Genomic DNA, 12,571 nt, shown 5'->3' with positions numbered 1-12,571 from the left:
TTAATCAAAGAGTGATGTTAAACGGTTAGTAAATGAAAGCGTGATATTAAACGGTGAAATATACGTGCCTGTACCATGTTCATATTTTTGTAACCTGAAGAAGTGCAGTCTCGTGCACGAAGGTCTTGTTTACCATGTGTAAATAAATAGGTTGCTCCTACCGTTTAGTATCCCTCCTTTTTTTTACGTTAGTCGCCATTATATCAGTTAGTTGACCAACTTCGTAAAAGCTTTCCTTTAATAGGTCACTTCTGGGGAAGAACTAAAACGAAGTCGAAGAAGCGGTAGTACGTACCGGGCGTACAACTCGATGCGTACTTAACAGTAACGGAGTTTTATCGGCCGGAGCTGGAGCAGAGCCACCGCAGCGGCGCTTATGAAAGCTCTTGTTGGAGGGTGGCCCTCGTGAGCCAGACGCATTGGCTCAGAATGCAGCGAGCTTAGCCACCACAGATTCCCTCGAAATAGAAGTGGCCTAGCCCAAACACTCTCCTTTCCCAAGCGCCGCTAGGGTGGCGCTGCTTCAGCATCGTCAGGTGAAACCGCGTTACTGTTAAGTATGCGTCAAACGGTGGCTTCCTAACATTTACAAACCATTGTTAGTTTTCGGTACTCTAGAAGAGATTCACTTAAGAACTCTTAGATGATATCAACATACTTGCTTTCGACAATAATAGTTATAAATATCAATAGTTATCAGCAAGCTTCCTTCTAGTGTTTTGTAAACACCAAAGGGAAGGTTGATGCTGCCATCCGAAAAAGAAACAAAAGACAGTCAGTATGACATCATTAAACGCAATGACGTCAAGATCTGAAAGCAAAAGAAAGGCACTAATCAAACGTTGATTTCCTGTCTCGTAAGCCTTAAAGGGGCACTAAAATGCAAAAACAAGTTCACTTCAAATTACGTTGCACGCTATGTTAATTTCGTACTTGTTATAATAATTAAAAACTGATTCCGTTCTGAAGCTACAATCAAAATTATACCGAACTCTTTTGTGCTTCGGCGCAAAGCAGTGAACGACGCTCCAGCTCGTGCATCGGTGTGTTCAGTCCAAGATGCTCGTGCACGCGCGTGCCACGCCATGCAGCAGTCCCGGTGAAAAACATATTACGCGTTGCCAAGCGGACTGGCACCGCTGCCAGAAGTACATGAAGATAAATGTTGTCAGTGGAACATTAGCGAAAACTTTTGTGGGCTACAATTCAGTGAATCTCTATTGAAAAAATGCAGCAGTGCGCATCATGCCGCGCATATACGGAACACTATACGATCAGACCCGTTCCAATCCACACACTCAAGATAGGTAAATGCGCTCGCTTTTCCCGTTGTCTCATTGGATGCCGCCACTCTTTGCCTCCTGTGGATCCGATTCGTTGCCGCCAAAGACGGCTCTCTTCATATTGTGCTGTTCATCTAAACGGTAGCGTTGTGTGAACTAATTTTGTTTGAACTGTACTAATTGAAACATGTACTTTCATTTGAGAGCAAGTTGTTGTTTTTTTTCTTTTTCTTTTTGCATTTTAGTCGCCCTTTAACGTTTCATCAATGCTCACGCGGTGCTAATAATAAAGAAGAGTCAAGAAAACTGGCCGAGAAACTAGGCAGTCACGCAGTTTACGTTTCAAACCCTTCAGCGCGAAAAATGATTGTTTTAAATTTTCTTTCTTCCCGCGGACTGTCCTGGAATGGAATGAGCTCCCACAGGCGATAATGAATAGTCCTACGGTTGAGAATTTTTGTAAACTGATAGTGACAGTTCTGAATTGATATCTTCTGTTATCACTTTTTGTTTACCTTGTGTGTTTACCATAAGTGTTATGTATCCCACCCTACTTAGGCTTACTTGTAAGCCAGTAGTATGAATAAATGAATGAATGAATGAAAACAGCATACACCGCCTCTCAATTTCTGTCGTCTGCCGACCGCGTTCGAACCAACTGTTTTCGAATCGCTAAGTAAACACGTTTGCAGTGTCCGGTTTGGGGTATCCTCAACCCGAACCTCGATGAGGAGAGGTCCCTTTCAAATGTCAGCTTAATATTTGGCGTGCATGACGAAACGCTATTTGGAAACGGTATTTACGAAACAGTCCATCCACACGTAACGCCACCTGCATTTAAATCACACTCGCTCGTATTGAGCTGTACTGTGGCGAAACATCGAGCGATCAACAGCTTTCGACACCCGCTCAGATATGTTTACTGGGAGGGCTTAAACGTTCAATACGAGCACGTGTACTAACATCGCGCTCTGCAACGTTAACGTTGACCCATTTTCAATAGAGTTCTCAACGGAAACCCAGCTTTCAATTAGAATGCGATTCCGCGATGGATAAATCCCTCGAGGCCGAATGTGAAAAGCACAGCGCCTGACATACCGCCCTGAACGAGACAGGTAATTAAGCGTATAGGCCGGTATGCACATAAGCTTACTGTTAACCGTAATCCCGTTTATACACTTTCTTAATTTTTTTTTGTGTGTATTATCGCCCAATATTGTATTATATTGGGCATATTATTATTAAAATGAAATATAGTAACTAAATATAAATAAATAACTTAGTAACGCTACTTTATAGTTGACGAATAGACGAGTTCAGGAAATCCCAGTACTCTCTGCGCACACATTGCATCCTGGGTCCAGCGGGTCACAGTTTTCTTCCGACTTCTCGTGTATGACTTCATGAAGAACTGACCGCGGCCTCGGTAGCTCAGTCGGTAACGCGTTGTCTTGCTGAGCTCAAGATCGCGGGTTCAAACCCGGCAGAGGGGGTAGCAATGTGGGGGAGGGTAAACATTGCTTCCAGCACCGTGTGTCGGAGATTTCCGGCGCACGTCGAAAGAACCCCCAGGTGGTCTATCCGTACTGTTATCCTGAGGCACGTGCAACATGTCGCCACACTGGGTGGACAAACCTGGGCAGACCTCACGTGTAGCATCACGGCACCATTATTATTTACTGAGCTATGCTGGTGATTTGCGTGTCCCGAGACGTTTCTACTATTTTTATTTATTTTTTTTTCAGCTAGTGCCATTGTAGTATTCAATGAATTTTGTATTGGAAAGTAGTAAATCCGCCATCCGCTTCTGGGAAAAAAGTAAGAGAGAGAAAAAATCAATGTTACGTCGACTTGAGAAATTTCAGAGTTCATTTCAGTTAATGAAATTTCAATTAAATTTTGATAAATTACTTCTAGTACGTGAGAAATGTTCCCTACAGATAAATGTCGTTGGTCACATGTTTTTCCGCAGCGTGCGCTTTTTCATTAAATTTTTTTTTACGTGTTTACTGAAACACCCTGTATATACCCTCCCTCAACCCGCCTAACAATACTCATCCAGCGACAAAGCTTTACGCAACGCTTAATCTGTTTCGTGGGTATGAAACGAAGTTTCCTATCAGGTTCCGACTGAACGTAGGATAAACTAGATAAAAGGACGTTCTGCAGAACGTGCCAGGTCGTCGCTCGAAGCGACGTGACATTTTCCAACCCCCAACTAGCCTACGGCGCGAATATCTTTCAGAGGAGGCTATTGTGCAGGTCCTCATTGACCAACAGCGACCCTTTCCATTGTGGACAATCCAAAGCTTCTCTCTCTGGCTGTGTCTCATATGCGAATGAATGCTAATCTAGTTAGCGCAACGCTCACCGCACTGCGCATCCTGACTAGCGGAACAAACAGGTCGTGAAGGCTGGGTAGGGGGCGTTAAACACACGAGGCACGTGTTTAGAATTGATTAAGTCAATTACACTTTTAATAAAGTCGCGTCATTCACGTGCATTTGGCCCTCATATTGCGTGCCCACAGTCGTTGCTTTAAAGGAGAAAAAGCTTTTAGTTTCTGTAAAGCGTATACGAAGAGGGGAGTCAAGTCCTGTAGATGACATAAACAAAAATGCAGAAACCGACACTGAAGATTTTTCTTTAGGTTTAATTTATACAAGCTTTCGCGTGGAGGAACACGCTTCTTCAGGTACAAAGGGCATTTTCTGCATTTTTGTTTCTGTAAAGCGTGCTTCTCCGCACTATGATAATTTCTGTGACGAAGCCACCTTTACGACGACTCCAACAGGAAAAAGTTGTTCTCAGAGAAGTTTCCGTTTCGGTTCTAGTGTAAAGCGTGCTTTTCCGCACGAAACCCCGTTATGAGGCGAAGCCACCTTGACGTCGACTATGCAAAAGAGGTCGACGTAACGGTTACAAAAGCGGATGAAAGAAACAGTGTTCCTTACATAGTCCGTACTGTTTTATCCTGATATAAATTTAAACTTCGTATCTCGCTTCTCCTCAAGGCTCCCGAGGTCAAATAAACCCACGCACAACCGGCCCCTTATTAGAGGCACAAGGAGGCCGTAGAATTCCCCGCTCAAATCGCAAACGAGCCTCCTATTTTAACCGCACAAGTCAGAACCAGCTTCTTCGTCTACAGCGGCAGCAGTTCCTAATTGCCCCGAATTTGTTTGGGAAGCAGCTTTGTTCTTCTCATTAGGAATGTTCGCCCCCTCGAAGACCAGGCGCTGCTACCCTTTTTGGGAAGCGCCCGGGGCGCCGTAATTACTCGGCAGCGGGAGTTTTCTTTGAGGCGCCCCGCAGTCGGCCGCTCTTTAACCATCGGACGTGCACTGCATGGAAAGTGTTCGTTTAGTACGTGACCGTGACGCTTCGTTTCCTTTTGGCGCTGTCAGCAGCATGAGGTGGTGGCACTAGACCAATATAACGGCGTCTGGACTGAAATTGAGCTTTATTCTTTAACTTTTTAACAGATGTATTCATTGCTTTTTCACAACGAGCCATAAAAACAGTACAACGACAACAACAAGAACTTTATTTTTAAGGTGATGAATGGAGAGTTTCATCGCCAGGGGCAATACTAACAAAACAGTACTAAATACAAGACTCAAGCTAAAGTAACGTTCCAAATGCAGTGAGTTTGTAGTTCCTTATAATATTCTGACCTGTTTACTTTTTGGGCTCCGTAGCACTACGTGTGTCCACACTGTGAGTCGAGTCATTATTTCATTTCGCCACATTGCCGCCAGTAGTTGGGCAGAGCATCGCAAAGAACGGGAGTATCGCCCCTCATCATTAAAATAAAGTTGCTGTTGTTGTTGGACTTTGTCCGTTCACATGCATGTACCGTTTTTCAACAGGCAAAGGATGGACTCTAAATAGTGGACAGTAACTACTTTTAAGCACGTTTACCCTAATTGACTGAAACTTCACGTCGACGTTTCGGAGAAGGCTTTCCAACAGAGCTTGCATTGAAAGAAATCAGGAATTTTTGTCCGTCTTTCGCTGTGCTGCAGTACCTGGAAGCAACTACAGCTATAAGGGGAGCACAAACGTGAAAAGGAAGAGATAGCAGAAAAAGAGAGCATGAAAGGCAGACCTGGACCAATTTCGAGGGGAGCTCTACCGACATCCGTTTGGAAAATCTGCCAAAGAGGACAGGGAAAAACTGAGACAGCGCAGACGGAAGTGAGGTTCGATCCCAACGCCTTCCGGTCGTTTGCATGACGCTCGCTTCAAGAGTCCCTTCACAAGAAAGGCCGTCTCGTATTGGAAGGGAGTTGCCTTAGGACAGAAGCCGCTTCTGTCCTGAGGCAACTCCCTTCCTACATCTCTACCGGTTCGCTGGATTTCTACCCATCTACGTCTCGTATTGGGTACGTTATCCCCCTATTTGAGTGAAGGACCAATGAGGTTGCTTCTTGGGCACGCGTAGAAAGAGAGAAACTGTAGAGCTGCGCAAAGAGAAGACTTACATAGAAGACTCGCGTAGTGTATAATGCAGTATGCGGCACGACGTTGCGTGCTTAGACTTACCCTCGCCCGCTATTATACAAAGTAACACCGCCAGCAGAGACTTGCTCATTCGCCCGCATCCAACAACAGCTATTAACCACTGTAATCATCAATGAAGGGCCCTCTTTTCTTGAGGCCCCTCAAGGAAATTACGAGTGTTCCAACGGAGTCCAATTAAGTGACTCTCAGTCTCTGCTTTAATCTCCTCCAGAAGTTCGCGCGTGGGACTTCGGCAGCTGCTTCTCCACAAGAGGTCGAACGTAGAGGAAAAGAAAAGTGTTTGGTTCCTTTGGAAAACTTAAGGTTTGCGCACTTCCCGTAGAGCAAGCTTTGATTCGACGCAAGAAATTTCCTCCCTCTTGCACACGCTCCCTGGGAGAACGACTGCGGGGTAAGAAGTGGAAAGTGAAAAGGGAGAGAGGAACATTGTTCATAGCTCGCGAGAATGATTCGGTAAAATAATCCGTGTGGTGCCAACACCACCTAGATAGAGAAAGCCTGCTTACTCGTCGACGTGACGTAACAACTAAGGGGGGGGGGGGGGGTGATGGTGAAAGGGCTTGCCGTTGTCGGCCTCACGTATGTGGGCAACGTCACGACCGACGCCCTGGGGAAATGTGCGTCCTGGGCCGACTTCTAGGGGAACTGTGCCGACATATGTCTGAAAGCGTCTGAGGAAAACCCAAGAAAAACCCCAGACAGCACAGCCGGCACCGGGATTCGAACCCGGGTACCTCCCAGTCTCGACGTGACATGGCTAGCACGCTAACCACTGAGCCACGGGAGCTGGTGTAACAACTAAGAATCAACCAATGCTGCCCATGAAGCCAAAGGTGGCTGGTCTTCACGGTTTCCACCGCTGAAAGCACGTTCGTGATTGGCTACGGCCGTTGAAAACACGGTCCTCATTGGGTAACAACTAAGAATCAACCAATGAGGACCGTGTTTTCAACGGCCGTAGCCAATCACGAACGTGCTTTCAGCGGTGGAAACCGTGAAGACCAGCCACCTTTGGCTTCATGGGCAGCAACTGTCGTCTGCGAAATGTTGTCTGCGAGTGAACGTCCCCCGTACTAAGTGGGAAAACAAAATAAAGCGCAACATGGTCCCACATTTTTCTCAAGACTGATTAAAGCGTGTCGCACTTTTATTATACAGGTTCAAATTTGCGAAGTTAGCTGCAATCATTTGCGAGTTTCGCAGTACGGCGAATCGCGGTAGCAGATGAATGCTGGTGATGGTGATGATGATGGTGACGTGATAAAGAAAAAAATGGGGATGTGAGTCTTGACCAAGTCGAACTGGCTACCCCAGTACGCGTACACACAGAAAGTACAAACACAGGATGAGATGATGAGGAACAGAGATGATGACTCTGACTTTATACTGTATAAGTGCTTAAATTCGCGGGCTCAATAATTCGCGAATATGTGAGAAGCCAGGATCAGGCAATTATTCGCGGAACCTTAAATTCGCGGTGCCGCGCTGCGTCCACCCTGCATCTTAGGGGCCATCCACCTTGAACTTCCTGGAGGAAACTAGTAAAAGGTATCACAACTGGGTAACTCGTTCAACTGGACTTCCTTTTCAGCACTTCTGACTGCAAGGGATGCGATTAGGGGTCCTACTCTGTTCGTATCTGTGCCATTGCCCAATTGCCCTGTATCCCGTCATTCCTGTCATCGCATCGAGCAGGTGCGATTGGCACTTGGTAGTGATGCGACAACTTTTCCAAAGGTCGATACGCGTGGCAGAGTGCATACGAGCTTGCTGGATGATCCAGACTTACAAGGAACCGGAATCACGGGAGGCTTACATCCGCGCGGGATTCGTACGTGAAGGCGGGACTACAGTCTCCAGTTGCAGCGGCGAACTGAACACTTTGCGAGACAATGCAGTGTAACAGCGTAAGAAACTCCGTATACATAAGTTGCCCCAGCGTCCTGGGTTAAATTCCTTACATATTTCTTTCACGTATTTTTCTGTCATTGGTTCGAATATTTCGCGGGACTTTAAATTCGCGAAAAAAGGGCGTTCGCGAATTTCGCGAAAAATAGGTCCTCGCGAAAATTACTACTAATACAGTATGTCCAGGTAGTCAAGGAGGGAGAGGAGGTGATAAGCAAGCCTTCGGTATCTAGGTGGCGTTGGCAGTGCACTCAGGCTGAACTCTTTGATTTGTCTGTTCTTCCGGGAAATTGTGATATTGTGATGTGCTAACGTTTCTGTTGCGCGCGTCTTTTACTGCTTGATTTACGGTCGTGCTCTGCGTTGCACAGGGTGTGTACAGATAAATCGAAGTGGCGTTTGCACGCGTAGCTCGTTGTCTACTTAACTGAAGAACTTCCAGTGGCGCATGACAGCGCACTTATGCGTGCGAAAGCTACAGAAAAATCGCAAACAGTAAAACGTAAATCGTAAAACAGTAAACAGAGCAACGAAAACATCGGCTTCCGTGCACTCGAACAGGACAACATGATGGCGGTCTCAGGAGAGTTGTGTGGAGGTACCGCTAGGGGCACTGCCGAGGAGCATTCATGTGGGACATCGATAGCTCCCCTAGCGGTACCTGCACACAACTCTCCTGAGGCCACCATGTTGCCTTATTCTAATGCACGGAGCCGATGTTTTCGTCGCTGTGTCTTTCCTTCATTTTTTTATGCTGAGTATGACTTCCACAATTTTTCTGTAGCTTTCGCACGCATAAAAGCGCCACCGGAAGTTCGCCACGCATATAGCCAACAAGCTACTTGGGAGGTCTATCTGCAATACACACCGTAGTTACAGGATAGCGGGTAAGCAACCTGATACTGTTGGCTAGCCTGCTCCTTGGCAGTGTACAAGAATAACGAAGAAATTGTTCTAGTGCAAAACAGACGTGTATATATATTTCTAAACCCGTGCTTTTCATATCCCATATCCGCGTCTCTGTTGTCTGGCTAATACGACTTTGTTGTTCTTGTTCCGGATACTGCATAGCGCACAGAATACTACAGCGCAAACCTCCCTGATGTCACAAGAATATCGGTCACCTATCGCTATCCCGAGAACACCACATTTCCAACCGCGCTAAACAGCACCGCTATCTGCGTGACTACCTTGCCTCACACTGTAGTCTAGTATACTTCGGTACTAATACGATCATATCTTCAGAAACAGCTCTCATTACACTGCACCACGTTACAATGAAGCGGCACACATGGAGGAAAAAAAAAATTGTTGTCGCGTTAACATATGCAACGCTACAGTTTGCACGGATAAGGGTACGTAACAGCCGCGATGCCGAATCAGGCCTCTGCTGCAGTCGTAAATCACACCCGTATCTCTGCTACACAGGAGAAGGGGGGGGGTGCATTCATTTCATACTCGCTCCCAGTAGGCGACGCTCCGCTGTCGTCACCCAGCAACGACGCCTATTGCAGCGTTGGCAGCGCAACATGTCCGCATTTAAAATAAATGGGCCCACAATTGGAGCGGAAGAAAGGCGTTGGAAACGAACTCTGTCTCGCTGCTTTCCTATTTCCTTGGTGGCAAATGGAAACAGGGTTATATGACGTCGTTGTTGCTAGGAAGCTACACTCTTAAAAAAAGGGTGTACTTTAACTCCTTTTTTTGCCACATATATAACACCCTTTTGGAGAGTACAATTACGCTTAAAAGGGTGTCTCCTCACTCTCTCAAGGGTGTAGCATAACACCTTTCTCCTTACTGGAGAGTAATATTATTCCCTACGCCCTTTTTTTTAAGAGTGTAGATGCAAATATACTCTCCCGTTTTAAAGGTATAAATCGCATCCACACCCCGGTCGATTCCGAAACTATCGTGACATTTTAATCCGCGTTCATCGCTGGCAATAACGCCGACAATCCGGCGTGAATATCAGCCGGCAGCACCTTCTGCACCGTGACGCCCTCTGTCGCCGTGTATCCCAACCTGGCTACGGCACTATGGCACTGGCTACCTTCCTGGGTCCCGTTCTTCAGCCGACCCAGTGCTGGGACGTCACCACTGCGCTCCTTAGCTTTCTCCACGCTTCGAACCTTGTCAACGCCTTGTGATTGTGTTCCTCCTTTTTCTTTTCGTTTTCTGTTCTCTTTCTTTTTTTTACTTTCAGGTTTTTTTTTCCTTTTCAATTCTTTTTTTTTTGTGTGGAATAGCAAGCAGGCATGAGCCTGGCTGACACTTCCTCTTCTCTCTTTTTTCTATTAAACATATCCCCCCCCCCTTTATGGCGATAGCTTTTTAAGGCAACGTGACACTCTGCGACAACGTGGCGTGGTCAGGTGATATGGCCACGTGACTGCCCTATAACGCCCCTGCGTTAGAACGCGCTTGGCACAATGCCCAAAGATCCTGTTAATTCTTGAACATTTTTGTAGTTATTCTTCATTTCTAGGGATAATTTGCTGCTTTCAATGATAACGGCTATTTCTTTTATTCATGTATTTGCCATCAAACTCTAGAGCGCAGGGCCCTTGCACAACTGACGTTTTGTCACGCATCTCACGTGTAATTGTATAGTAGATGAATGCTTGGCGAACGTCCAAATAAATCGTTTGTATAAAAATACATAATGTATTCACATGTATTAATAATATGTAATACATATGTATCAAGCCCAGATTCAAAATGACCCACCACATCATCATCCCATTTATGTGTGTGTGTGTGCGTTATATTCAAAACCAAAAGCACTCTCTGACAACGAGGACCTCGATGCGTTGCAGAGGACTCACGGAACATGAAAGCAATCTTTCATGACACTAATGCTCTAATTTTATCGCTCATTTTTAGCCAACCAGAAGCCCTTTTGAATAAAATTTGTCATCATCATTTCTCGTTGTTGTTGAATAAAATTTGCAGAAACCACTTCGCTGGTTCTCTACGATATGCGAAGTATCGTGCATGAAGCCTTACGACGTCACGTACAGGAAGAGGCCAGATTTTGTTACGATGCCAGTTAGCCACGTTGCAACTCACGACGTAGATCACTATGAATACAAGGACGCAGTTGTTCCGGCACCACCGACGCGACCCTCTTGAACGTCTTTGCATTATTGCCGGCCTTGTTACCGCCGTGTGTCAGTACTGCATTGAGGATAAGAGTTTCCCAGAACGGTGCATTGAAGCGACACACAGACATGGTATTCTCCCGCCGCCGTGCGCCATTTCCGGTAGACGAGCTCCTCTTCTGTGAGTGGTGGCCGCTTGCGAGGCCCCATCTCGTCTGCCACAACGAGTGCCTCAACATCGGGTTTTATAAACGATTTATTATAAACGGGTTTACGACGCAATCATTGACGTCAGCGCCACTACAGAGCGCCACTTTCGGTTTTGCATTGAGCTGGGCGCGAATGTGAACGAGTGCGTACTACCGCTCCGTGTACGCGCGGAGCGGGTATATAGCTCCTTGCGTCCCAGGCAACCGGGTGTCGCCGTGAAGGAATGCGTACTGCTGGTCCGTTTACACGCGGCGCGTGTATATACCTCCTAGTTTTGTTGGTGATGTTGATGTTGACGAAAGAAGATAATAGGGCCTCCTAGTTTTGTTACGAGGCCACCGCGTACCACTTTTTCGGTGTTAGTAGCTAAAGAATGCTTCGCATTGAAATTTGACTGGACGGATTGTAGTTTTTTTGTGAGATTGTCTCTCTTTTGTGCCCTCGCAAGCTCATACTGACATCATGGATTTCTTTTACTGTCTTTTCCTACAGGTCGCGTCGAAGAAGCCGTCCGAGAATATCAGACCGCTCTCGCTCTGCAGCCTAACCACACGGTGGCGCTGCTGAACGCCGCGCGAACCTTACGTTCCATGAAGCTGAACAGAGAGGCGGAAAATCTCTACAAACGGTACGAGAGCAATTCCCCACTATTTTCTTCTTTTCCTCTTCTTCTCTTCCTTTTCTTTCTTTCTTTTCCTCTTCTTCTCTTCTTTTTCTTTCTTCTTTTCCTTTTCTTTTCATTTCTTCTCCTTTCCTTTTCCTTTGCTTTGTTCTTCTCCTTTTCTTCCCGTTTCTTTTCTTATTTTTCTTTTCTTCCCTTTTCTCCTTCTTTCTTCCCCTTTTCGTTTCTTATTTTTCTTTCCTTCCCCTTCCCTTTTTGTTTGGAATAGCAAGCCGACCCTCGTCTGGCTGACCTTTCCTTTCTTTTTCTTAATAAACATATTCCCCCCCTCCACACTATTTGTTGCTCTGTCTATATGTACCCGTTTTTTTTTTGTTTTTTTTTTTTTTCGTGCAGGGCTCTGTCCGTACAGGAAGATCCACAGGTGATGGACAACCTCGCCGTGTTCTACATAAACGCTGGGAGGCTCGACGAAGCGAAGGACGTGTACGAGAAAGTAGACCTGCTCTTTCCGGACCACCTCGACAGCAAAGTGCATCACGTAAGGCATGACTTATCCCTCCTTCACTTTTTCTCTCTCTCTCTCTCTCTCGCTTCGGGAAACCCTTCATGAGCGTCACATGTTCCCAGGCGCAGCTGATGATGCGACAGCGTTGCTTTCAAGCCGCAGAAGACCTTCTCCTAGCGACGGTCGCGCGTAACGGCAGCAACCGCGATGCCCTCCACCAGACTGCCCTTCTCTACAACCACACCAACCGCACCACCGAGGTAATCATTCTGCTGGCGTTCAAAGCTGGCAAAATTTTCCCGTCGTGATATTTTTTTTATTCTTTTACCAATCGATCAATCATTAACCCACGCGGTGAAAATCTTCCCTGGCGTACCACAGTGTAGCGGAGCTGTGCAGATGATTTCTC

At 46.2% G+C, this 12,571-nt stretch overlaps 2 protein-coding genes across 2 annotated transcripts in view; one reads left to right on the top strand and one right to left on the bottom strand.

Moving 5' to 3' along the window:
- The window catches only part of LOC135390871 (uncharacterized), a 510,967-nt gene that overhangs the window by 416,189 nt on the left and 82,207 nt on the right, over nt 1–12,571 (bottom strand). The window lies entirely within an intron of this gene.
- Nucleotides 1–12,571, top strand: part of LOC135390869 (protein O-mannosyl-transferase TMTC1-like) — a 184,012-nt gene that overhangs the window by 154,639 nt on the left and 16,802 nt on the right. Inside the window, exons 13-15 of the mRNA XM_064620818.1 lie at nt 11,525–11,660; nt 12,051–12,195; nt 12,285–12,422. Of these exons, the coding sequence (XP_064476888.1) occupies nt 11,525–11,660; nt 12,051–12,195; nt 12,285–12,422 (419 nt within the window). The remainder of the gene's footprint in view (nt 1–11,524; nt 11,661–12,050; nt 12,196–12,284; nt 12,423–12,571) is intronic.

Source organism: Ornithodoros turicata, chromosome 4 (assembly GCF_037126465.1).
Source record: "Ornithodoros turicata isolate Travis chromosome 4, ASM3712646v1, whole genome shotgun sequence".
Taxonomy (NCBI): Eukaryota; Metazoa; Arthropoda; class Arachnida; order Ixodida; family Argasidae; genus Ornithodoros; species Ornithodoros turicata.
The sequence above is the reverse complement of the archived record's forward strand: the minus strand, read 5'-3'. Positions and strand labels throughout refer to the sequence as shown.